This window comes from Setaria viridis, chromosome 9, assembly GCF_005286985.2.
Source record: "Setaria viridis chromosome 9, Setaria_viridis_v4.0, whole genome shotgun sequence".
Classification (NCBI taxonomy): domain Eukaryota; kingdom Viridiplantae; phylum Streptophyta; class Magnoliopsida; order Poales; family Poaceae; genus Setaria; species Setaria viridis.
The window spans coordinates 5,276,448-5,299,272 of NC_048271.2; the positions used below are offsets into that span (position 1 = coordinate 5,276,448).

Here is a 22,825-nt window from a genome sequence, read left to right on the forward strand (position 1 = left end):
GGTACTTCTACGTTTCCACATTTTTGCAACAAGGACAGATTAAAAAAGAACAATTGAAACCGCATGTATATTGGAGAAAAAAAAATAGTCAAAACGAGCATCTGCTGGAAGCATTGCGCCATCTCATTACAACCGGTCTCAATCATCCAGCCTCGCTATAAAAACCTTGGTTTAAAAGAATGAGAAGTGTGTACATCTGATCTCGTTTATATGTCATCTAAAATAATCTTCCTAACCCATATTCAGCAGAAGAGGTAAAAAAAAATAAGGGCCCTGCATTTTTAAAAATACTGCCCAGAGAACCAAGTTTGTAAGGACTATTGTCTAGTATCAAATGAAGTCTTTAACACCATCAAACATCCATGCTTAATGCTTTCGCCTATGTCAGCAGGAACTGGACCTTCGGGTGGGTGTCACTGTTGTTGACGTACAACATTATTTCACTTTTGCTCATACAAAACTTCCAGCATTTAGGAACTGCATTCGGGTTTAAGGAGACCCAGAAGTCAGACCTCTTCAACTTTAGCACACAAGCGCTCTGTGGGGAAACAAAAGTAAATTACAGTAAGAACTAAGAACATCAAAATAGTCTGAGTTCAGGTCACAAAATTACCAAAAGTAAACATATGATGTACACTAAATAAATTTTGTTGTACAACTATAAATAACTTATATAAAAAATAGATCTTTAATTACACAACTTAGATGAAAGAGATCTTTAATTAGCAGTAGAATCACCCACTAAACACTAAAATGCCCAGCCATTCAGTAGAAATAAGAAAACATAATCAGTGGTTTTATTCATGACACACTAATGCAATGTTTCATACAAATGACTGATTGGTTTCTTTTACAGTGGTACATCCACAGTAGGCTGATGCACGAACAAAGCAACTGGTAATATTTGCTACTTGCATGTGCCAATGGTTCAGCATACAGCCAGTCTACAACAAAATAATATGTGCTCCTTGGTAATAACACAAGCAAGTTTTATGTAAGGTAACAGCTTTGTTTGGAACAGGAAAAGAAAATTTTCCAATTTTAGTTAAGCTTTTTATTGCACGTGAGATTTATGGTAGAACTTACAAAACAATGCACTGGAGATGCCAATTGATGTGATAACCAGGAGCATAAGTATACATTTGACAAGAGGAGGCGAAACATACTCAGGTATTCGTAGCATACTATCATTGAGGTACCCCAAGCTGATGAGCTGAAAAATCTTGGACCTAACCCTCTGTACAAACCTTTCCATCCATCTTCTGCAATCAATTTTTTAACAACTTGCCCAGCTTTTGGCTTGTTTTCGTTATCCATAACCTAAATGATGAGAAACAAAACTTGATGAAATCATCTATAAATAAGGGTCAACTCACATATAGCACAAATGTAAAATCTGACATCAATATAGAGAGAAACAATATGCTGCATTATCACTACAAACTTAACAAATTTAATATATGAATAGATGGGAGAGAAAGAGATTGAACACAATGGTCAAAACATAGTGTTGTGAGAACTCTCAGGTTTGGTGGTTGCATGTCACTACAAATGTAATGTGATATTTGAAGACATGTGAAGCTTGTTGTTAAAATGCATGCCATATCCCTGGCATACTCCTAGTCAGTTTGAAAGTGCTAACTTTTGTCACTCACAATAAGCAGTGAGATCGTAGATAGATCAAGTTGTCCCAACGAGAGTTTCCTTTTTACCTAATAAACTTATAACAGATCTATGACAAATTGATCCTGGTATACCAGCAGAAAATAAACAGTTTTAAACATAGAAGTAGATGTTGCTTTAATACAGACAACATTCCAGTCTAGCTACCATGCCATTGGAGAATACACTAGTATAAAATTCATTTCGGTCTTCAAGTCTGGCATCAAACATACTTCCAAAACAAATATCCATGGCCCTAAACTTAGTGGCATTGTATTGATATGGAATCAAATTATAGACAAATAAGATGCATAAATGTAAGGTCAAGAATCATTGGTCACAAGGGTAAGCCTGACAAAATATAGTCCACTCAAAACAAATTACAAGATCAAGCAGTAAACAGAATGTCACACAGTACCTGCAGCCTGGTCTTGATTGTATCAATGGGAGTTGTAACAAAAGAGGTCACTGCACCAGCAATAATTCCCCCTGACGCTTGAACACCAACTATTTTCAACTGGCTAGGAGCCTCTTCTTTGTTTTGCCAAGGGCCAAGGGCACTGTTCAAAGAAGTAAAAAAGAGCATAACAGTGAATCATTTCAGCTAAGTTAACAAGATAAGAAATCTAATCTTTTAACCATCAATCACAAAGAAATAAACTAACAAAAGGTACTAATTCCAGTACACTTACATACACGCTCTTAACAACAGTAACAGCACAATAACAGATGATGTTTCCATTAAGTTTGCAGAGTGCAGGCTATATGTGGATTCCTTACCCATCAAATTGCTTCAGGTTGGTAATAAAGCTCTCTGAGCTGCCATCATATGGAACAATCTAAGTATTTTATTTGCTGTCCTTTTGGTCAGTTATCAAACTTATCCTGGCAACTTTTTTAGCTATGGAGCAAATGTGAATCGATCACCACAATAAATCTAACCAGCACACCACAGCTCACGTTGAGATGCATTCTTGTTTTCTATATATATATATATATATATATATCAACACAATTGAACAAGCATCACAAAATAAAAATGCAATTATAACTGCAGTTTGGGCATCAAAAGGCACAGTTCGAAAAGGTTGTGGACGGATGAAAAATACTAATTCAAATGATCATGATGTAGAAATGTACTACTGGCCTTTTACTCTTAAACATAATAGAATGCACGAGACTGAGGAACATAGTGATGAGCCAATCAGATTATTCCTAACCTCCAAATGATGCGCTGGCTGGATCCATAACTCGCCCACCACACAGCACTAGACGGTGCGTAGGTCATAACAGACAGTCCAAATCCTCTGTATAGCCCCTTAACCCCATCAGCCTTTATGACCTTTCGAGCAACATCTATTCCACCTTTATATCTGGCGTGACCAGAATATCCTTGAACCATCAATTTCTGGCTTATCTGAAACATTCCAATGCACAACACAATAAACACAATATCCTAGTGTGGTAACAGCACGAAATTGCAAGCTCATTTTTTCTCTATATAGAACATGTAAAGGACAAACAATAGGCATACCACATCAATCGGAACAAAAATAGCCTGTGAGCACGTAGATGCAGACAGACCGGCAAGGCCATTGGCAAAGGCAGCCTGCACCGGCTCCGACAGCTTGAAGGGCTCAACGAGCTTGAGCGAAGCAGCTTTGGTTGTCTCAAGTGCCGTGAGGAAGATTATCCTAGTTGGGACAGCCCCGATGATAACAGTAGGAAAACCCCGGTACAGCCCTGGCACCCCGTCCACCTTGAGGATGTTCTTGAAGGTGGCCAGCGCGTTCCTCCTCATGGCGTCCCCAGAGGCGACCTGCATCCGGGTCTTGACTACCGAGACCGGGTACAGCGCCACGGTGACGCCGCTGAACATGCCAGCGCCCACCACATAGAGCTTGGTCTTGTCGAGGCTGCAACATTTCAGCACCGCAATTTGAGAAACAGAACAAGCAAGGAATCAGCAACAACCTGTTAAAAACTCAGAATCAGCTAGGACTCCCCGGATCGCGCCTCATCCAGGAGCAAGACCAACCATGTCGAATCCTCAAACCACAATTCCTAATCCTAACGCTGATCCCGAATAGGGGCGGAGGACACAGTTCACCGATCGGAGCTAAATCTCCAGAACCGCAAGAACCGGGGGAATCTGCACGGAATGGAAATCTAAGGAATTACAGGATGGTGGGCGGTTGCTTACTTGTCCCAGTTGATCTCCGTCTGGTGGAGCGACGGGATCTTGGCGGCCCTGGTGGTCGTATCCATGGCCGCGCCCGCTCAAATCCACCCGCTTCCTCTACCAATCCGCGACTCCCGAGGCGAGAACCGAAGGAGGGCGCCGCGTCGCCGCGGCCGGGGGCGTGGACTCGACTTGGCAAGAATGGCGGGCGGGCGGGCTGCTTCGGCTGTGGCTTCTTCCTGTTTTCCCTTTTTCCGCCTTCGTGCTCTTTTTGTCCACAACAACTCGCCAAGAATTGGGGACAGAGCATGTGTTCCTCGCCGCTTCCGCTTCGTTGGAGGGCGCCGCCGCGTCAATGGCATCCGGGAAGGGGGGCTCTTCTTTCTTGGGCCCAAAGGCAAAGGCTGATCGTTGTTGGGCTCGGTTGGCAAGCCCGTTTGCTTGTTAGTTTATGCGAATGGCCCCACCCGTAGGCCATGTGTATGGTGGTCCTTGAACTCTCGCTTCGAAGCTGGTTGGTGCTGATTTAGCTCCTCAGGTCAAGTGCATTGGTGTCGTCTAATAGACGGTCTCATACATTTACACGTAATCTTGAGATAATTTAACAGGTAACCTGTATAATGGGTTGTCTTATAAGTTGTCTGGTAGTGGTATATAATTCCTTAATTTGTGCATAAGAAAAATAAAATATTATGAGTTGCATGGCAATAATAACTCGTACAATGGTTGTTAAGTTATCTCGTAGTTCTACAATTTAGCTCATGAGGTGGTTGTTTCGCGAAGCGATGACCTCTTTCTCTCTTCTCGCTCTCTCTCCTCCACATCATAAAAAATCCTATGTGGCACTGCATGAGACGACCTATGAGACCGCTGACGTGTAGCAATGTACTTGCCCTTAAAACGAAAAGAACTATTAACCCCCCTCTAAAAGACTATGATCACTAATCAGCAAACTTTTGAGTTTAAATAAAGTTATAAATATGCTTCTAGTCTTATGGGTAAAGATGCAAGCGGTTATTCAATAGTGTTTTCAGCAATGGCGTCCGACGTCCCCATCCTTCCGTCGGACACGCCATCCACCGTCTGCATCCGAATCTGAATCATATGACTTTGAGTCACCCCGCGTATATTTCTCCCCGGCACCTTCTTCCACCACACGCTACCCTCCAATTCCCCTGTCTGTTTCCTTTCTCCCCGGCCGGCGGCAAGGAGAGTGGCGGAGGCCACCGCTGGCGAGCCAAGCGACTTGGAGGAGCATGGTTTCTCCTCGTGTGGAGTCTCCTCGCGCACGCACCTTGCATGGCCATCGCCTTCCCCGCGACAGCGTCAATGGACCTTCCTACCTCAAGTGAGGCGATTGAGGGCGGCGATGCGATTGAGGCCAAGGCGAACAACGTTGCGAGGCTAACCAATGAGTTCATCATGCCCCTGCATCTCGTTCGCTAGGCTGTTGTAACATCCGTAAAAATCACCAACTTAAATCACCCGCTAAAAATTATTTTCAAAATGTTTTTACCGTTGAGCTCATGAGAATCTAATCTTCCCGGCGATTTCGCCATCCCAGCACCCAAAGCCGACAACCATCTTTTTATCCTCTCCGTAAATTTCGCTGCGTGCCGGTCGACAAACCGTCGCGCGTGCTCCGACTGTTCTCCGCAATTACCGTCGATTCTCCCTTTCTTTTTCTCTCTCTCCTATTTCCTCTTTCTCTTTTCTTTTTCTTCCTTCTCTTTCTTCTTTCTTCTTCCTTCTTCTTCTTCCTTCTTCCTTCTCCTACCTTCTTCCCTGGCTGGTCACGCACACCACCCTCCAGGCCAGCCCCCCTTCCTAGCGCCACCCTCCTGGCCGCCCCCCCCAGCGCCACTACTCCCCTAGCGCCTGCGCGCCCGGCCCCGCCCGTGCCTGGCACCCCCTGCTTCTTGGCACGCCGTCCCCAGCCCCGGTCGGCCGCGCCTCGACGGCTGTGCTGCCGACTCATCCCCGACCAGCCCCCGCTTCGCCACCGCGCCTGCCCGGCCCCGCTCCACCACTGTGCCGGCCTCGCCCTGCGCCGGCCGCCGCTCCGTAGGCCGCGCTGCGACGCCCGCCCCCTCCCGTGCGCTGCCAACTCCCTACCGACCGCCGACCGCCCCCTTCTCATCACCAAATCCCCAAGGTAAGGGGCAAAACGGAGTCCCCATGGCCTCCTCCACCTTCCCCCACCGCCCAATCTCGCCGCCGGCAAGCCATGGCCGGCCGCCCCCACCGGATTTCCCCTCCTCGCTCCTCTCCAAGTCACGGTTGAAAGGAGGAAGAAGGAAACCCCCCCCCCCCCAATTTCGATCTAACCCCCTACTTCTCTCTATTCGCGAAATAACCCTCCCACCTCTCTCATACTCTTTCCAAAGATCAGCCCCTCCACCTCCCAAAAGTATTTACAAATAGGTCCCTAGTTTCTTGCAGGTTAGTTCTAAAGCCTTGTTTTAACCCCTAAATACACGGTTATCTCGTCATTTCATGCGCCAAACTTCCTCCAATTAACCCCAAATTCGACCACGTCATCCTCCAATATACTTCTGCCGAGTCATATCCAAATCCCATGAAAATACTCATTCCTTCTATTTTTCGTTCGCGTTCTCTGTTCAAAGCTCAACGGGTAAAACCTTATTTTCTTTTATTTATTGTGTGCTCGATTGTGTGTGCCGTAGGTCACAGAGTACCCGAGCAGAAGCCCAAGGAAGAGTTTGACCATGAGCCCGAGCCCGAGGACCAGCACCGCGAGCAGGAACTCCCAGAAGGCTTTGAGGACGGCAAGTCGAATCTCACCCTTTGATGCATATTTATTCCTAGTTTTTCAAATGCAACCTATTGGCCTATTTTATAAAATTGCATATTGTTTTACTACTGAAACACGGTTGGATAGCCACCCCTTGATTGTTATGAACATTCCTTGATTGTCCTAAAATTACCTCTAAATATGATTTGCTCTGTTTGGATGATAATTACTGCTAGAATGCTTAGGACCTTGTTAGTCAAATCCAATCATGACCACAATGGTTTATTTAAAGGATAAATGTGTGAGTGTTTTCAAATGAGAAAATGAGTTTTTGGAAATAAAGAAAGGAAATGCTTAGATGAGATGGATGGGTGTTTCTTGTGTGAAATGCCAATAAGTTGGGCTCGTACCTTTGTGGTTGAGCAAGGTTGGGAGATATCCATCTTGTCATGGTTAAGGACCGAGTTGATGTGCCATCTTGCCTAAGCCACTATCGTGCAACCACTCGACCGTTGTGTGGGCGGCGGCTTAGCATAAATCCCACTAGCTGGTCTGTTAGCCATCAAGAGAGCTGGTAAGCAACGGGAGACCATGGAGAAGGACTAAAAATTTTGTGAACTTAGATCCCAGTTAAGACCTCATTGGAAGGTCATTAACCCCTTGGTTGCTTCCGTATTGGCTAGTCAGTCTTAGCTAAGGTGGGTAATGGCTTTGATAGGATCTGCACCGACACTAAGGTGATCGTGCTGCGGTACCCTACTTGTGGGTAAAGTATACAATCTCTGCAGAGTTAAAACCTATCCGAGTAGCTGTGTCCACGGCATTGGACGAGTTACGGCTTGGACACATAACTAGTGTTTGGGTGATGGATGGTTTCCATGGTGTGAGTTGAATTTTGGAAGGTATCCGGCAGTTGTGCCGTGAGCTACCGTGGACGGGAAGTCCAGTAGCGTTAAAATTTGGATCATTTGTGTAGGATCAACCCCTTTTATTGATTCGGTTACTAAAGACAATGTTTTGGAAAAAAAAACCCTTTCGAAAATGAACCCCTGCATGTGTTGAAAAACCTAACTTTATGGCAAATAAACCTTAGCCTTATCCTTACTATATCCTGTGCACATTCTTGATTGTATCCCCCTCTGTGGATGGGGTTGGACTTGTTGAGTACTTTTGTGCTCACCCTTGTTTTGTTGCTACAGAGGACCCGGACTTCATCGCCGAGGATTTTGAGTAGGAGATCGCTTCCGCACCCAACGCTGCCTGTGGTGTTGGCCTTTGCAGAATACTTTTGCTGCCGTGTAGTCCCGAGTGCTGTCTCTTGACAGTAGCTTGGCTCGCTGCTGTTATTTATTTGCTTATCATTTCGGCGTGGCTTTCGCGCCCACTCCTTCGGGAGTTGTACGATATTTGAACTATCTGTTTGAATAAATGTGTTATCAACCTCCTGGGACTGATATTTGTATCACATTTAGTCTCCGCTGATATGGGGACGCTTCAGCTGTGCAGATTTGGGTTGGGATTTTGTTCGATTTAGGATTTAGGGGTTCATCCCCGAGAACAATTTAGTGAGTTCATACGTTTCCTGCATCTAGCGGCTTGATTTTGTAGGTATTTGGGTGGGGATTTTGTTCACTTTAGTATCCAGTTTCATCTACTCATACTGTTCATATTGCACTGTTTCTTGTTCGACACAAATGGTGGGATATGTACTTATTTTCTGGTTAGTTTCACATAGTTAGCATGAGATTCCCCCAGTTCATGTTGTGAGATTTTTAGATCCCCAGGTTACCTATGAACTGAGCCATGTACTGAGCCATGTATTGTCAAAATGATTGATCCAGTAATTTATTTTGTTAGGTTTTTTGCCATGTGATTTAGATCTTATATATGCATTTGTGATGTTTGATTTTGATCCATTCCGGATGTATGATTTTTGGGGCATATTTAGTCTATGTATAATTTTAGACCTGCAAATATACCATGTTTATCTGCTCGGTGTCATGCAATAAAATAAATATTCCTAATTAGTAGTGGTTTGTCTCATGGAACAAAGTTATTTTTGGTTGTGAAACATCTACAACTCATTTCAATCTTTTGTATCTAGTTTAGCATGACACATATTATGTTGTTTAGATATGTTCTTTTTGCCGTATCTGCTATGATACTATGGATTTCTGAATCTATCCACATAGTGCATATATGGCTTCATTTGTGTTGCAAATATAGTGTTATACTAGCAGGAGTTACAAAAGCAAATATAGTGTTATACTAGCAGGAGTTACAAAAGAAGATGTCTATGTTTCAATATAATGGTTGTTTCCCACGGACTACCCGTAGCAAAGAACTTTGTAAGTTGCATACCTTCCATGTTACAATGCTCTATATTAATGCATGTTTCAATGCTCTACATACCCTTGTTTGCCTTACTGTATTTTTTCTCATCCTTTTCCGAATGCTCTCTTGTTTTTTCAATATTTCTAGCTAATGCTTGTGTACCTTACTTTTTTTATGGCAGCCCATGATCTTCGATTACAGGAAGTTGGTTGTTGTTGGTGTTTAAACTCGGCAACCTATCGAGGGGGTACCCAAGGTAGTGTTTTGATTAGTGGGGCTCGTCGAGATCAGGAACTCGAAGGTAAACATAGACACATGATATAGATAGGTTCGGGCCACTAGATTGCGTAATACCCTACGTCCTGTGTGTTGGTTGGATTGAATTGCTTTGGAGGGGTCCCTGCCTCGCCTTATATTGTCGGGGGCAGGGTTACAGGTCGATTGGTTACAAGAATACTAGTCGGATACGACTAGAGGAGTTCTACTCTTATTGCAAAGAGTACTTTCCTAATCATCGACTAGTTCATGTCTTTCCATATAGACTACGCCATCCTGCGCATGGTCTCTATGTCAAATGTGTCTCGGTGTCCAGCCCCATATTTAGGACTGTCCAAACCTTCTAGTGGGCCCATAGATATATGTACGACAATTGCTGGGGTACTACTACTCTCTCAAAGAAATGAGATCGAAACAGTTGAGTTTGTCAAGAAGTATTGCAACACGAAGGATGTCAACTAATGAGCTATCTGCCCTAGTTATAGGCTTTTATCTTCTGTCTAAGCTAGCAGTAGCATTTTTCTATTTTGGCTCATGGAGTTTGTAAGTTTCAGCTAAGATATGGGAAGATTCTTCTCCATCACGTGTCAAATTATGTTGCATTAGGGATGACGTTGTCTCAAAAAAATATATTGAAATGTTGTAATCCCAAATGTTATGATTCAGCTGTTATTATCCTTACTCTCTATCTGCCACTCAATGTTTTCATATGTTTTTATGATACCTTTTTCTATCCATCTTTTGGTTATGTATTCAACATTGTGGCATGCTCATGTGCCCGTGATCTTTTTTTTTATGTTTCAGTATGGCCATGAAATATTTTACCCCCTTCATCTTGTGTTGCAAATATGCTGACACGTTTTTTCAACATGCAACATTTGTGATCAACATTTGAAACATTTTAAAATTTGCTTATGGGACATGAACCTGTGTCGAATTATGTTGCATTAGAGATCTGACATTGTCTTAGAAAATATACTAAAATGTTGCAATCCCGAAATGTTATGATTCAGCTATTATTATCCCTGCTCTTTGTCTGTCACTCAATGTTTTCAGATGTTTTATGATACATTTTTTCTATCTGCCTTTGGTTCTGGTGGCGTACACGGTTGTACTGATTAGGGCCGATGTTGCCCTGCCATACAAGGTTGTACTGATTAGAGCCGACCATGTTGCCCTGCCATACTTAGTTGTGCTAAACTACTGATTAGGGCTGACCATGTTGCCCTACCATGCTTATTTGTACTGCCATATTTGGTTGTACTAATTAGGGCTGACCATGTTACCCTGCCATACATGGTTGTACTGATTAGGGCTTTAGGGATTTAGGCTGTTTTAGCTACAACATTATTATATATATTGTGTACCATAAGGTTTAGTATCTATGCATGGTTGCCCTGCCATACGTGGTTGTACTGATTAGGGCTAACATGTTCCCCTGCTATACACAGTTGTACCAATTAGGGTCGACCATGTTGCCCTACCATACACGATTGTATAGGGCTAACCATGTTTTCCTGCCATACAAGGTTGTATATCTATCTCTGGTTTCTTATGTACTCAATATTGTGGCATACTCATGTGTCCGTGACATTCTTTTGATGTTTCACATGTGGCCATAAAACTTTTCATCCCCTTTTATCCTATGTTGCAAATATGCAGAACTATTTTTCTACCTGCAACATTAGTGAAAAACGTTTGAAACATTGAAGATTTGCTTATGGAACATCAACATATATGATATATACTTCGATGATTATTTAAAATGTTCATATGTTTTGGTACTTTATTTTCATTGTTTCCATACTACATTATAAATGTTGCAGGTCACAGCTAACCAATGAAATCCCTAGTTAAATAGGCAAACATGTGCACCATAACATCACTGGGAACGTCATGCAAACATTGACATAACTTCACTAAGAACAATACCTTTTAGGTACGAACAGGCCACCAACATGTTGCAGCAGACCAAACCAATTATTGCAATACCAATAATTTAATGTTTCACATGTTCAACTTAATGCTAAAAAGAGAAAATAATGTAAAATCAGAGCTTCGGTTGAATCTGCTTGAGCTCCCTCGTAATCTTCATGTTATCTTGCAACATCATGTTGGCTACCGTTGTTGTTCCTTGAGCTAGTTGCACTCTATGGCAGATGGGAACCACGCACCTGCGAAATCCATATTGCGAAAGGTTGAATTAGATGTTGCGGACGTACAAATACAATTTCTATCTACTATGTAAGCCCCAAGGATTGAACGGACTTTGAAAAATCCTCAAAAAACCTACATCATACGGATCCTATCGAGTAGATGCATATGGGTCGAAAACCACTAACCTGTGGTGGAAATTCAAACGGCAATTGGTGTGAAGCAACCGCACCCCCTAATGCTCCTGCAACATGGTGAGATTGCAGCCTTGATGCAGAGCTCAAGTCCCTATGGACGCAGCTCAAATCCTGAGTGGACAGACACTAATGGTGGTGGATCCCTAGGGTTCTTTGCAACAATTTGTGGTGGTTTGTCGAGGGGGGGGGTCGATTTTCTAGAGGAGATGCGACATTTTTCACAAGTTTTTGGTCTCGCAGCAGCGGATTTCGTCTAGGGCATGGCGCTTGCCCTAGAGCTCGTGCCGTGGGAGGAGGAACGAAGAAGAACACGTGCAAATAGGTTGGGGACGTGAATGTTGCATGCAACATTAAAACAGCGGGTGTGATGTTGCGGCGGGAGTTCTCCCAGGCTGCGTCACCGTCCGAAGCTAGCGCCCGGATCGGATGTCTGGGCGCGAGTAGGTCTGTAGTGTTTTTAGATCAACTAAATAATTGCATGCCATTTATTTCATTTCTCTCCCCCTTACATGCCATGCCATTCTAGTTCATATTTTGTTTTGTCGGCTCACTCAATGGCTCCAGACGAGTGGAACTTGCAGCCCTACGCATGGAATAATTAAACAAAGGCTTACCCAAAAAAACATAGAATGTGTGCCGTAAACACTTTTTTTCTGTTTGGCCGAAGATTCATGGAAACAAAATATTTGGATTGGACACATGGAAATAAGGACATCAGGCAAAAAACGTTGTTAAAAAGAATTCATTGGAATATTTATTGATATACAATGAATGAATGGGGTAGATTAGAATTTACTAATAAATTCGGTATCAATTCAATGATGGCATGTCATAAACCTGTCTAAAGTACATTGTTAATTAGTGCTATGTTTTTTCTCAAGGATGTGACTCTGCGTTGTATGTTATCTTCTATGTTTCCATGAATTATTAGTGTTAGCGGATGTTTGTTGTGTTACACCCACCTGAGAGTGATGTACTTATTGTTAAGTTCTTCTATTTACTACTGCTCGGAAAGGTAGTATCGTCTAAGATCTCTACAAAACTCACCCATCATTGTATTCCATAAGATCGCTCGAAGCCTTATCTGTTCCAAACTAGCTGATGCTTGGGTAATCTTGGGATCATCAAAAGCGGCAGCACTATGTTTGGGTGCATTTCTTTGTTACCTGATCCTCAAAGCAAGATTTGAGTTCGTGCCTAACCAACCACCACCGCTGGTCTAGAACAACACCGACGAGGCCTCCACAACTTCGACGACAACCATCAAAAGGCAACCGAAGATGATGTTGAGATGGGCTATAAGGTCACCTGATTCCGAACAATCTAATTTTATTGCTTGTTTTAAGGTTTAGAAAATGAGTTTTCTATATAAGTTTTAAATGATATTTTCTATTTAAGGTTTAAAGGATTATACTATAATATAAAACTAAGTGTTGAGAGGGTGCACATGTCCACCACTCACCATAATTAACCAAAACGAACCTACTATATCCAGATACATAGCAAAATGAATAGTAATTTAGGTTTCGTTTCTGGTTTGACTATACTCCATAGCAAGCAGGGATCATGCTCGTGTTATAAATACTCTAGTTCAGCAGTATTTCAAAGCTTTTTACTAACTTTTTCCCAAAAAATATTTACCCGTACTTCTTTTCTCAACATCTTACGAACAATAATCACCAGCAACACAGAAAATCCCCTCTTGATCAACATGCTGATACTCCACGCTCCCCAAGACGCCAGCCCATGTGAGCGTGGTACAATTGTATGCAGCATGGCTGGCCGCCACGGGGTTGTTGGTACACGTCCATGTCCATATAGCAGCACCGGCCGGGTCTACGGCGCTTTTGTTGGCGGAGCGGGCGGGGGGTCGGTCTCTTCGTTCTTTCCGAGCTTCAAATTGCGCTGCGCGGGCGCATCGCTAGCTGGCGACCAGAGGCGCTGTCCTCGTCCTGCCTGCGCAACGGTTCTTTATTCCCTGATCGGAGCGTCGGTTCGCGCGTGGGATTAGTCGATCTGATCTCTCACGGGTCACCAGTCATCACCCTCGGCCATTGTTAAAAGAAACTCCCAGTCATCACCCTCTACTCGCTAGGCCGCGGCTTATGACTGAAGCGAGCCTCGTTAGGGATTGGGATCGCCATGCGTGGCCGTTGTGAGAACACTCTGCAGTCAATGACGCGTACGTGACCGGCAATTATGGGCGCTTCGGTCGGTGAGGTCAACTGCAGGGCATTGACTGATGTGGTATAAACCGAGCCGATCTCCCCTGTCCTCCTCCACATTCTTCGCCGGCTACCCCCTGTGGCCGAGCTCGCAGCTATAAACTGAGCAGTCTGGAGCGAGATCGGAGTGAGGAAAGGAAAGGGAGAATAATGGCGGCGGGAGGCAGACCAGTCACCTGTTGCTGCGGCGCCGTGCTGCTCGCCGCGGCGCTGCTGCTCTCCGCACCGGACGCCACAGGTTGTTGCTTCCCTCCTCCGATCCACCTCACTCTCGCAGAGATTTTGCTCCTGCCTTTAAATTGGCCGTGACCAAAATTTGGTGGGGGCAACTTGGTGCTCAAACTGAACGCACTGTGCCCTTTTCATATGCTGTAGCATCCATGCTTCAAAATTTGGGGTTTGTCTCTGATGGAGACCCTTCGTGTTTCCTTTGCAGAGGCTTATGATTCCGTAGATCCAAACGGCAACATCACCATAAAATGGGATGTTATGCAATGGACTCCTGATGGATATGTTGTAAGTACCATCCCCACATCAACAGTTGTATCCCTTTCACCTTCAAGTTCAACCTGCTAGTTAGTAATAGGCTGTTGATCCTCTACATTGAATAGCTAGGCCGGTTTGATTAGCACAATACAAACCATGTAGCACTGATGTTGTCATAAATCAGAAACATACAGTACAGATAAGAAGAATATATAGCATATCTGGATCATCATTTCCAGTAAAATGTCTTGTGCAGGCTGTTGTTACAATGTACAACTACCAACAATTACGGCACATCGGGCCACCTGGGTGGCAGCTGGGGTGGACATGGACCAAGGAGGAGGTCATCTGGTCGATGGTTGGGGCGCAGACCACCGAACAGGGTGACTGCTCGAGATTCGAGGACAACATCCCCCACAGCTGCGAGAAAGATCCCGTGGTCGTCGATTTACTTCCGGACGCTCCATACGACATGCAGATCGCCAATTGCTGCAAAGCAGGGGTGATAAGTACGTTCAATCAGGACCCGGCAAATGCTGTTGCCTCCTTCCAGCTCAGTGTAGGTCTTTCTGAGACTACCACTAAGGCCGTTAGGGTGCCAAGGAACTTCACTCTTAAGACTCCAGGTCCTGGGTACACATGTGGGCGTGCCATTGTTGGCAGGCCGACAAGGTTTTTCACCCCGGATGGGCGCAGGGCAACCCAAGCTCTTAGTAAGTTGCTCATCTATTGGACTTTACATTTTGCTTGCCATCAGTTGCTTCTAAAATTGTAGAAATTAGTTACAAGGTAAACCATAGTAGCCCTTCTTTTAAGTTTTAATCATGATTGCGAGAAAATTGGCGTCACAGCACTGTTGTATACAAGTGAAAATGCAAGAGGCATTGCTCTGAAATGGGAAAAGGTTCACGAGGAGTTTTTTTTTTTACGACAGGTTACTGCTAGGTTCCACGGATTGTCTCCGTTTCAGTTAATTTTCTCTCTAGTAAATAATGTATTTTAAATCCATAGAATCATCATAAGGTTCCACACAAGTTGTGTTGCATAAGTTTTATTTCAGTGGAGTTTATTAACTTGATGTGTTTTAACACAGACATTTTATATCTACAGTGACATGGAATGTTACTTGCACCTATTCTCAGTTTCTTGCTCAGAAGACTCCATCCTGCTGTGTATCTCTCTCATCCTCCTACAACAGCACAACCGTGGACTGCCCAACATGCTCTTGTGGCTGCCAAAACCCAAAAGGGACAAACTGTGTGAAGTGAGTCGACTGTTTATTTCTACTCTTAAATCTTTGTATTCTCCCTGATGTTAACATTCCATTCTTTTTCTCTGCAAATGTTCTAATAATAAGTTGGTGCATTTCACAGTAAGGATTCACCTCATCTACCATCTGCCATTGACGGCCCTGGCAAATGGACTGGCCAGCCTCTCGTCGAGTGCACTTCCCACATGTGCCCGGTAAGAATCAACTGGCACGTGAAGCAGAACTTCAAGGACTACTGGAGGGTGAAGATCACCATCACAAACTTCAACTTCCGCATGAACTACACGGAGTGGAACTTAGCCGTTCAGCATCCAAACTTGGACAATATCACCCAGCTGTTCGGCCTCAACTACAAACCATTGACCCCATACGGCGCCGGCATAAGTAAGCAAACATTGATAGCCTTTCATAGAAAGATTATGAACCTTCCCCTTTTTTATCTTTCTGATGTAGTTTTTCTTGGACCCTTTTCAGATGACACGGCAATGCTCTGGGGTGTAAAACCCTACAACGATGTGCTGATGCAAGCCGGCAATAAGATTGGGAGTGTGCAGGGCGAACTGCTTCTCCGCAAGGACTCCCAGACTTTCACCTTCGGAAAGGGATGGGCCTTCCCACGCCGTGTGTACTTGAACGGCGATAACTGTGTCATGCCAGCTCCTGAAAATTATCCGTCGTTGCCGAAAGAACCATCCGGGTGACCATGGTTGATTGTCATTTCCACAGAATAAACGTTATGAGCAGGCTTGATCGCATAGATCGTTTGTACTTAGAAAATGAAAGGCTACTGCTGGCTGCGCCAGAACTCGGTGGCCTACGGGTTATGATTTACGCTGTGACTTGAATAAGTGATGAGTTCATCATCGATTAACCAGCTGCAGCAGGAAGTTTGATGATGTGAATCTGTGTGGTTGGATGATTGGATCGATGGATGCAAAGCCATCTCTTGGGCCCAAAGGTAAACAAACCGAGTGGTCGTTCTTGGGCTCTGTTGCCAGCCCACACCTTCTTGCCACCATCCCGCACAGCTACTGCCTCAGAAGCCATCAGAACATCTTCCAGGTGATCATACCATTGGGCCCGAGCACAGATCAGCTCGCCATGCTCGTCTCTCACCACAGCACCTGTAGCAGCTCCATTTCCTCTCTCCCTGTAGAAAGCCGCATCTGCATTAATTTTGACTGCACCCGGTGTTGGCTTTTTCCAGGAGACTCTAGTTCTAGTGACCTGCATAGGTTTCTGATGTATCTGCAACAGGTCCTCAATCATTTTGGTTGCATAATGCGCCGCAGCATAAGGGCTCCACGCTGGCTTACCATGTTGTCTTGCATTTCTACCAGTCCAAAGTGACCAGCATCCGCACATGTAGAGAGTCAGCTCCTCCTCCGAGCATACACCTCCCACCAGCAGGTCCTTCGCCCAAGTGAGAGGATGCAGCATTGGCATCTTCCTGCCCGTCATCCCTTTGATGCACTCCCACTCCCAGAAACGTAGTGCATATGTGCACTCAAACATCGAATGACAAACCGCCTCCGATGAATGGCCACAGTCTGCACAAAAACTTTCCCTCGCAACGTGACGTCGGTGCAAGACTGCCTTTGCCTAGCTAAGCTGTCCACATTCCCCCGGCATTCCTTCCACTAGCTGCCATGCGGACCCCACCGCGGATCGGTTTTCCCAGCTACAAGCTCCACTCATTCCATGCTTCCGTTGGGAAAGAAATGCAACACATGGAGGTTGTTAGAGGAGCCGGGCTATAGACTAGTACAGCTGGAGATCTTGACGCCGATACCGATTAGTTAATTAATTAAGCGCAAAAATCAATTAATAATTTAAATTAATCTCGCATGGTTCGCCACGGGTTGTTGGTACGTCCAGGTTGCAGCACCTACCGCCGCGATGGCGATGGGGTCTACAGCGTTGGTTGGTGGACCGGGCTCACGGTCGCGCTCGGCCCCTCGTCCCCTGGCCTGCTGCAATTTGCGTGGCGCACCGCTGGTGATCAGTGAAGTGGCGCTGCTCTTTTCTTTTCTTTTTTTTGTTTTCGTTTTCGCCCTCCACCGACAGAAAGAGGGAGGAGGGGCTCTGTCGTGCCCGCGTTTCTTTATTCCCTCCAGTGTCGGCTCGCATGTGTGCGTTTAGCCTCGCCTCATGGGGGTGGTCATCGCCCTCTGTCATTACTTAATCCCACTCGTAAAGCTTCGCACTGATTGGTCGTTCCGGTTTTGCCCCTGGCGACTGGGACTCTCAGGCTGCAGCAGCTGACTGAACGCTCTTTCACAGTTCACATGAACACGATGGTGATCTTCTGTGCCCAATTCTGGCTTTACCTCCAGAACTTGTAATGGTATCTTTTAGAAGTAATCTAGTGTCAACTAAATATAGGGATTTGAATCCTTTCCCACTATCAAAAGCATGATATTTGAAATTTGTTTTATAGTAACCGACAATGGGAATTCTTCCGTTGGATTCAAACTTCTGTTTTCTCCATGATGTTTGTTTTAACGAAAGGAGCACGAGAGTGTGCCTATTTCATTGATAAAGATGAGGGTTACATCCGGCTAAACCGGAAAGAAAAACGAAAGGAAAAAAATTAGGAAAACAACAAAGGCGTTATACTTCCTCCACGATGTTTTGCACCACTCCAATTTATTATGCAGTTAATTGAACAATAAAAGCGGCAATAAGGATCGACTTTTTCATCAGCCTCTTGTGTATCGCTGTTCCCGTGCAAAGTCCCTGAAGCGCTAGATTTTCAGCTTTCACTTACCGTTAATCACCTGTCCGGGCTGTCCCTGTCCCCAAGCGAACATCACCAACAGCTGTGCATCACCAGAGGGGCATTCCGGTAAATGTCCGCCGGAGGTTGAGGCGTCCACATCTACTCCCCTCGCGGCAAGAAACGTCCCCGATATAACCCCACCCGCACCGAGGCGCGGAAGGAAGCAGCCGCTGCGGAGCAGAGTGTGTCGTGCTGGCTGCCGTCGCAGTAAAAACAGGGGAGGGGAGACGAGGACGCGGCCGCTGCCTGCCGCACATGCTTTAAGTCTCACTCCCCACCGCCCCAGATCTCCGCCTCTCTTCCCACCTCCCCACATTCCCCGGCGCCCCCCTCCCCGCGCGGCCGCAACCGCCGCCGCTGTCAGGAGCGAGATCGGCGGGGCAGACGGGCGCGGCGCTTGTATCTGTCGGTGGGAGAGACCCGCGGTGTCGGTGAGGAGGCGGGTGGGAAGGAAGTGAAGGTAGGAAGGATGGCAGCGGGCGGCAGATCCGTAGCGTACTGCGCCGCCGTGCTGCTCGCGGCCGCGCTGCTCCTCTCCGCACCGACTGGCACAGGTTCGGCACCTCGGCTCCTCCTCTTCCTCTCTGTGTATGTCGTCCTGCTTGTGCCGCGAATTCGCGAGCTAGGTAGATCCGGCGCCCGATCGCCGTCGCGTCTGATGCAACGGGAGCTCGGAGAGCTGCGATGATGATTCCGCTCCCGGTGTCCGTTGCGCGCTGACAAATGCGGCCCCGTTTGGCTGGTACGGTCAGTGTCGGTGGCTCCAGTGCAGTGTCGGTGTCTTCTAATTTTGATCCCACCGTTCTCCAATTCAGCTCGATCCTTCGAGCTTTCTCGGTTGCTCCAATTATGATTCGAAATTAAGTTGGCTTAGCTTCTCGGGATCGGGAGAGTAGCACACATGGAGATGGAGCTGCCCTCTCAGGCTAACCACTTAACCAGGGCCACTGTCAGCTGAATCTTGTCCTGAGCTGCTCCATACTGAGCACCTTGATGATAGATCTGTTGAAGAAGTGATCAAATTAGTCAAGATCTTAGTTAATTCTAGTTCACTTTAAAGGGATCCAGTGGCAAACTTAGGTGTGTGGATCTTCCAACTTGGAATGGGATGTAACATAGACTTCATCTATTGTGCCAATTCATTGTTCTTGCTTCTGTAATTGGGATCTGTGTTTGATGTGGACCCTTTGTTGCTCCTGCAGAGGCTTATGATTCCTTGGATCCAAATGGCAACATCACTATAAAATGGGATATTATGCAGTGGACTCCTGATGGATATGTCGTAAGTAGCATGCCCACTCCAACAGCTGCATCTCTTTCATCTTCAACCTTGTAGGACCTTATATATTCTATTGAATGTTCCGGTTTGACCTGTACAATATATGTAAAATGGCCAATGGCTAGAGTAGAAAGCTACATCACAGATAACAAGAATAACATGCAAAATTTATGTCAGCAGCATGCTACGCATACCCAATTCATGATTTCCCATAAAATCTCTCCTGCAGGCTGTTGTCACAATGTTCAACTACCAACAATTCCGGCACATTGGGGCACCTGGGTGGCAGCTTGGGTGGACATGGGCAAAGAAGGAGGTCATATGGTCGATGGTTGGGGCACAGACTACCGAACAGGGTGACTGTTCGAAGTTTAAGGGCAACACTCCCCACTGCTGCAAAAAAGATCCCACGATCGTCGATTTACTTCCAGGCACTCCATACAACATGCAGATTGCCAATTGCTGCAAAGCAGGAGTTATAAATACATTTAACCAGGACCCGGCAAATGCTGCTGCCTCCTTCCAGATTAGTGTAGGTCTTGCTGGGACTACCAATAAGACTGTTAAGGTGCCGAAGAACTTCACTCTTAAGACTCCAGGTCCTGGGTACACATGTGGGCGTGCCATTGTTGGCAGGCCGACAAAGTTTTTCACCTCGGATGGGCGCAGGGCAACCCAAGCTCTTAGTAAGTTTCTCATCTATTGGACTCTACATTTTACTTGCTATCAGTTGCTTGTGTACTTTGTGGAAATGAGGTACATCTAAATCATCGTATTGTTCAGCGTGTTCCTATTCCTTAATCAGAATTTCAGGTTACGTTACTTGCCAGATTAGTTTTTTTCTCGAACATGCAGGAGAGCTGCGTATCTATATATTAAGAAGTACTTGCCAGATTAGTAAAGAAATGAAAACGTTTTAACAGGAGGGATTTATTCTCAAAGAAGGAATGCTAACTGATATCTTTTGACAATAAGCTGCTGCTAGGCCCAATAAAATGTAGTCTTTTTTTTTGTTCTTCACAAAATAATAAATTAAAATTGCAGATAGTTGTAGGAAAGTTTCCGATTCCATACAAGTTGCTGTTCTGCCAAAATTTTATTGTAGAGGTTTTTATTTCACTTGATGGTTCTTAATAAAGACATTCTCTATCTGCAGTGACATGGAATGTGACTTGCACATATTCCCAATTTCTTGCTCAAAAGACTCCATCCTGCTGTGTCTCTCTTTCATCATTTTACAATGACACAATTGTGAACTGCCCAACATGCTCTTGTGGCTGCCAAAATCCAAATGGGTCAAACTGTGTGAAGTGAGTTTACCTACTTTTTACTCTTAATACACTTCATACTAAGGTTCTATTTTGTCTTTATAAATGTCTAATGAGTATGGTTTCATTTTCACAGTGAGGATTCACCTAATCTACAATCTGCAATTGATGGCCCTGGAAAATGGACTGGTCAGCCTCTTGTACAATGCACTTCCCACATGTGCCCGATAAGAATCCATTGGCATGTGAAGCTCAACTACAAGGAATACTGGAGAGTGAAAATCACTATCACCAACTTCAACTTCCGCATGAATTACACGCAGTGGAACTTAGTCGCTCAGCATCCAAACTTTGATAATATCACTCAGCTGTTCAGCTTCAACTACAAACCACTTACCCCATATGGCAGTGGCATAAGTAAGAAACTTGTCTTCTTTTCAAAAAAAGAAATCAAAATAATCTCCCTCCCTCCCCTGATGTTGTTTGCTTGTCCCATTTTCAGATGATACGGCTATGTTCTGGGGTGTAAAATTCTACAATGATTTGCTGATGCAAGCTGGTAAACTTGGGAATGTGCAATCAGAACTACTTCTCCGCAAGGACTCCCAGACTTTCACCTTCGAAAAGGGATGGGCCTTCCCACGCCGAGTGTACTTCAATGGTGACAACTGTGTCATGCCATCTCCTGAAAACTATCCATGGTTGCCCAACGCAAGCCCTCTAACAAAACAACCGCTGACCCTCCCACTTTTAGTATTCTGGGTTGTGTTGGCTACTCTGTTGGCATATGCATGATGAGTGGGATCAAGAGGTTTAGTGAGCTTCAAGTTGATGTCAGATTCCATGAGGTGCACTGCAACGGGTCATTTGTTCATTCAATTCCATGGTTGCACAGAAGAGATGACACCACGCTGAGAAAAAAAGTTTATGTGTGTGTGTTTTTGTAAGTTAAAGGGCCGAAATGTATTTCTTGTTTCGTATATACTGGCCCCACAACACTTAGTTACTGCAAACTAGGTAATTACAGTTGCACCTTTTGTATTTTATAGCAAACTCAGAATTTTTCATTGGATTATATGACCTCTTGTAGTAAATGCGCGGTTTTCGTTTTGTAAGATTTGTTGAACAGAAAAGACAATGATGATTGAGATCACTAAGTTCTGGCATCTTAATTCATTCCTGCTGCTCACTGAGCTTTTTGAGCTAAATAGATAACATCTACTAATGGTCATTTTCACTGAACCAAAAGAGCAAGAACACAGAACAAGAATAATTGCAACACTGGGTTTATTTACTACAGAAACTGCAAACCGCAATCATGAATTGGCGCTCATGTTAATTTGCAGCATCAATTAAGATGATCTATGACTGTGAATCGTAAAATGACCTATCAATAAAAGGATGATGTAAATTCTAGTTGGCCTGGGAACTCCTAGGAGCCTGCTTAGTTGCTGTGCCTTGTCACATACCAAATGCTTAGGAAGCAGTTCTGAGCCGCTGAGAAGAATAGCAAAAGGATAGTTTGCTGATAGTTGTGGCTTGTGGGCTACTGCCTAGTTGAAGAATGGCCTGACAGGACAGGTGCTATATAATTGTGTACACAACATATATCCTTGAACGAAACTGGATCACAGATTTCTACCTATGATACTGCAGGCCTTGTTTAGTTCCCAATTTGGGAGTGGCAAAATTAGCATTTTGCCATAAATGCGCAACTGTAGCATTTCGTTTGTATTTATGAATTATTGTCCAAACATTGACTAATTAGGCTCAAAAGATTCGTCTCGCAAAGTACAACAAAACTGTGCAATTAGTTTTTGATTTCATCTACATTTAGTACTCCATGCATGTACCGCAAGTTTGATGTGATGGGGAATCTTTTTTTTGCATAGTGCCAAAGTTGGGATTTTGGAGGGAAGTAAACAAGGGCTGAAGTTCTAACCAGGAGCTGGAAG

At 44.7% G+C, this 22,825-nt stretch overlaps 3 protein-coding genes across 3 annotated transcripts; 2 read left to right on the forward strand and 1 right to left on the reverse strand.

Annotated features, from left to right (window-relative positions):
• Positions 1-39: 39 nt before the first annotated feature.
• LOC140221266 (uncharacterized) lies at positions 40-4,177 on the reverse strand. Its single transcript, XM_072290626.1, has 6 exons — positions 3,866-4,177; positions 3,197-3,578; positions 2,883-3,079; positions 2,081-2,222; positions 1,167-1,320; positions 40-538 (listed from the first exon to the last, which is right to left on the reverse strand). Exons 1-6 carry the CDS (start codon positions 3,928-3,930, stop codon positions 507-509), a joined length of 972 nt encoding a protein of 323 aa, XP_072146727.1. The 5' UTR covers positions 3,931-4,177; the 3' UTR covers positions 40-506.
• Positions 4,178-13,672: 9,495 nt separating this feature from the next.
• On the forward strand, positions 13,673-16,437 carry LOC117835123 (COBRA-like protein 3). The gene is made up of 6 exons (XM_034714496.2): positions 13,673-14,023; positions 14,222-14,301; positions 14,528-14,984; positions 15,382-15,535; positions 15,645-15,925; positions 16,016-16,437. The coding sequence occupies exons 1-6, from the start codon at positions 13,936-13,938 to the stop codon at positions 16,240-16,242; spliced, it is 1,287 nt and encodes a 428-aa protein (XP_034570387.1). The 5' UTR covers positions 13,673-13,935; the 3' UTR covers positions 16,243-16,437.
• A 2,033-nt stretch (positions 16,438-18,470) lies between these two features.
• LOC117835122 (COBRA-like protein 3) lies at positions 18,471-21,767 on the forward strand. The gene is made up of 6 exons (XM_034714494.2): positions 18,471-18,877; positions 19,526-19,605; positions 19,832-20,288; positions 20,759-20,912; positions 21,007-21,287; positions 21,373-21,767. The coding sequence occupies exons 1-6, from the start codon at positions 18,793-18,795 to the stop codon at positions 21,663-21,665; spliced, it is 1,350 nt and encodes a 449-aa protein (XP_034570385.1). The 5' UTR covers positions 18,471-18,792; the 3' UTR covers positions 21,666-21,767.
• The last annotated feature ends 1,058 nt before the right edge of the window (positions 21,768-22,825 follow it).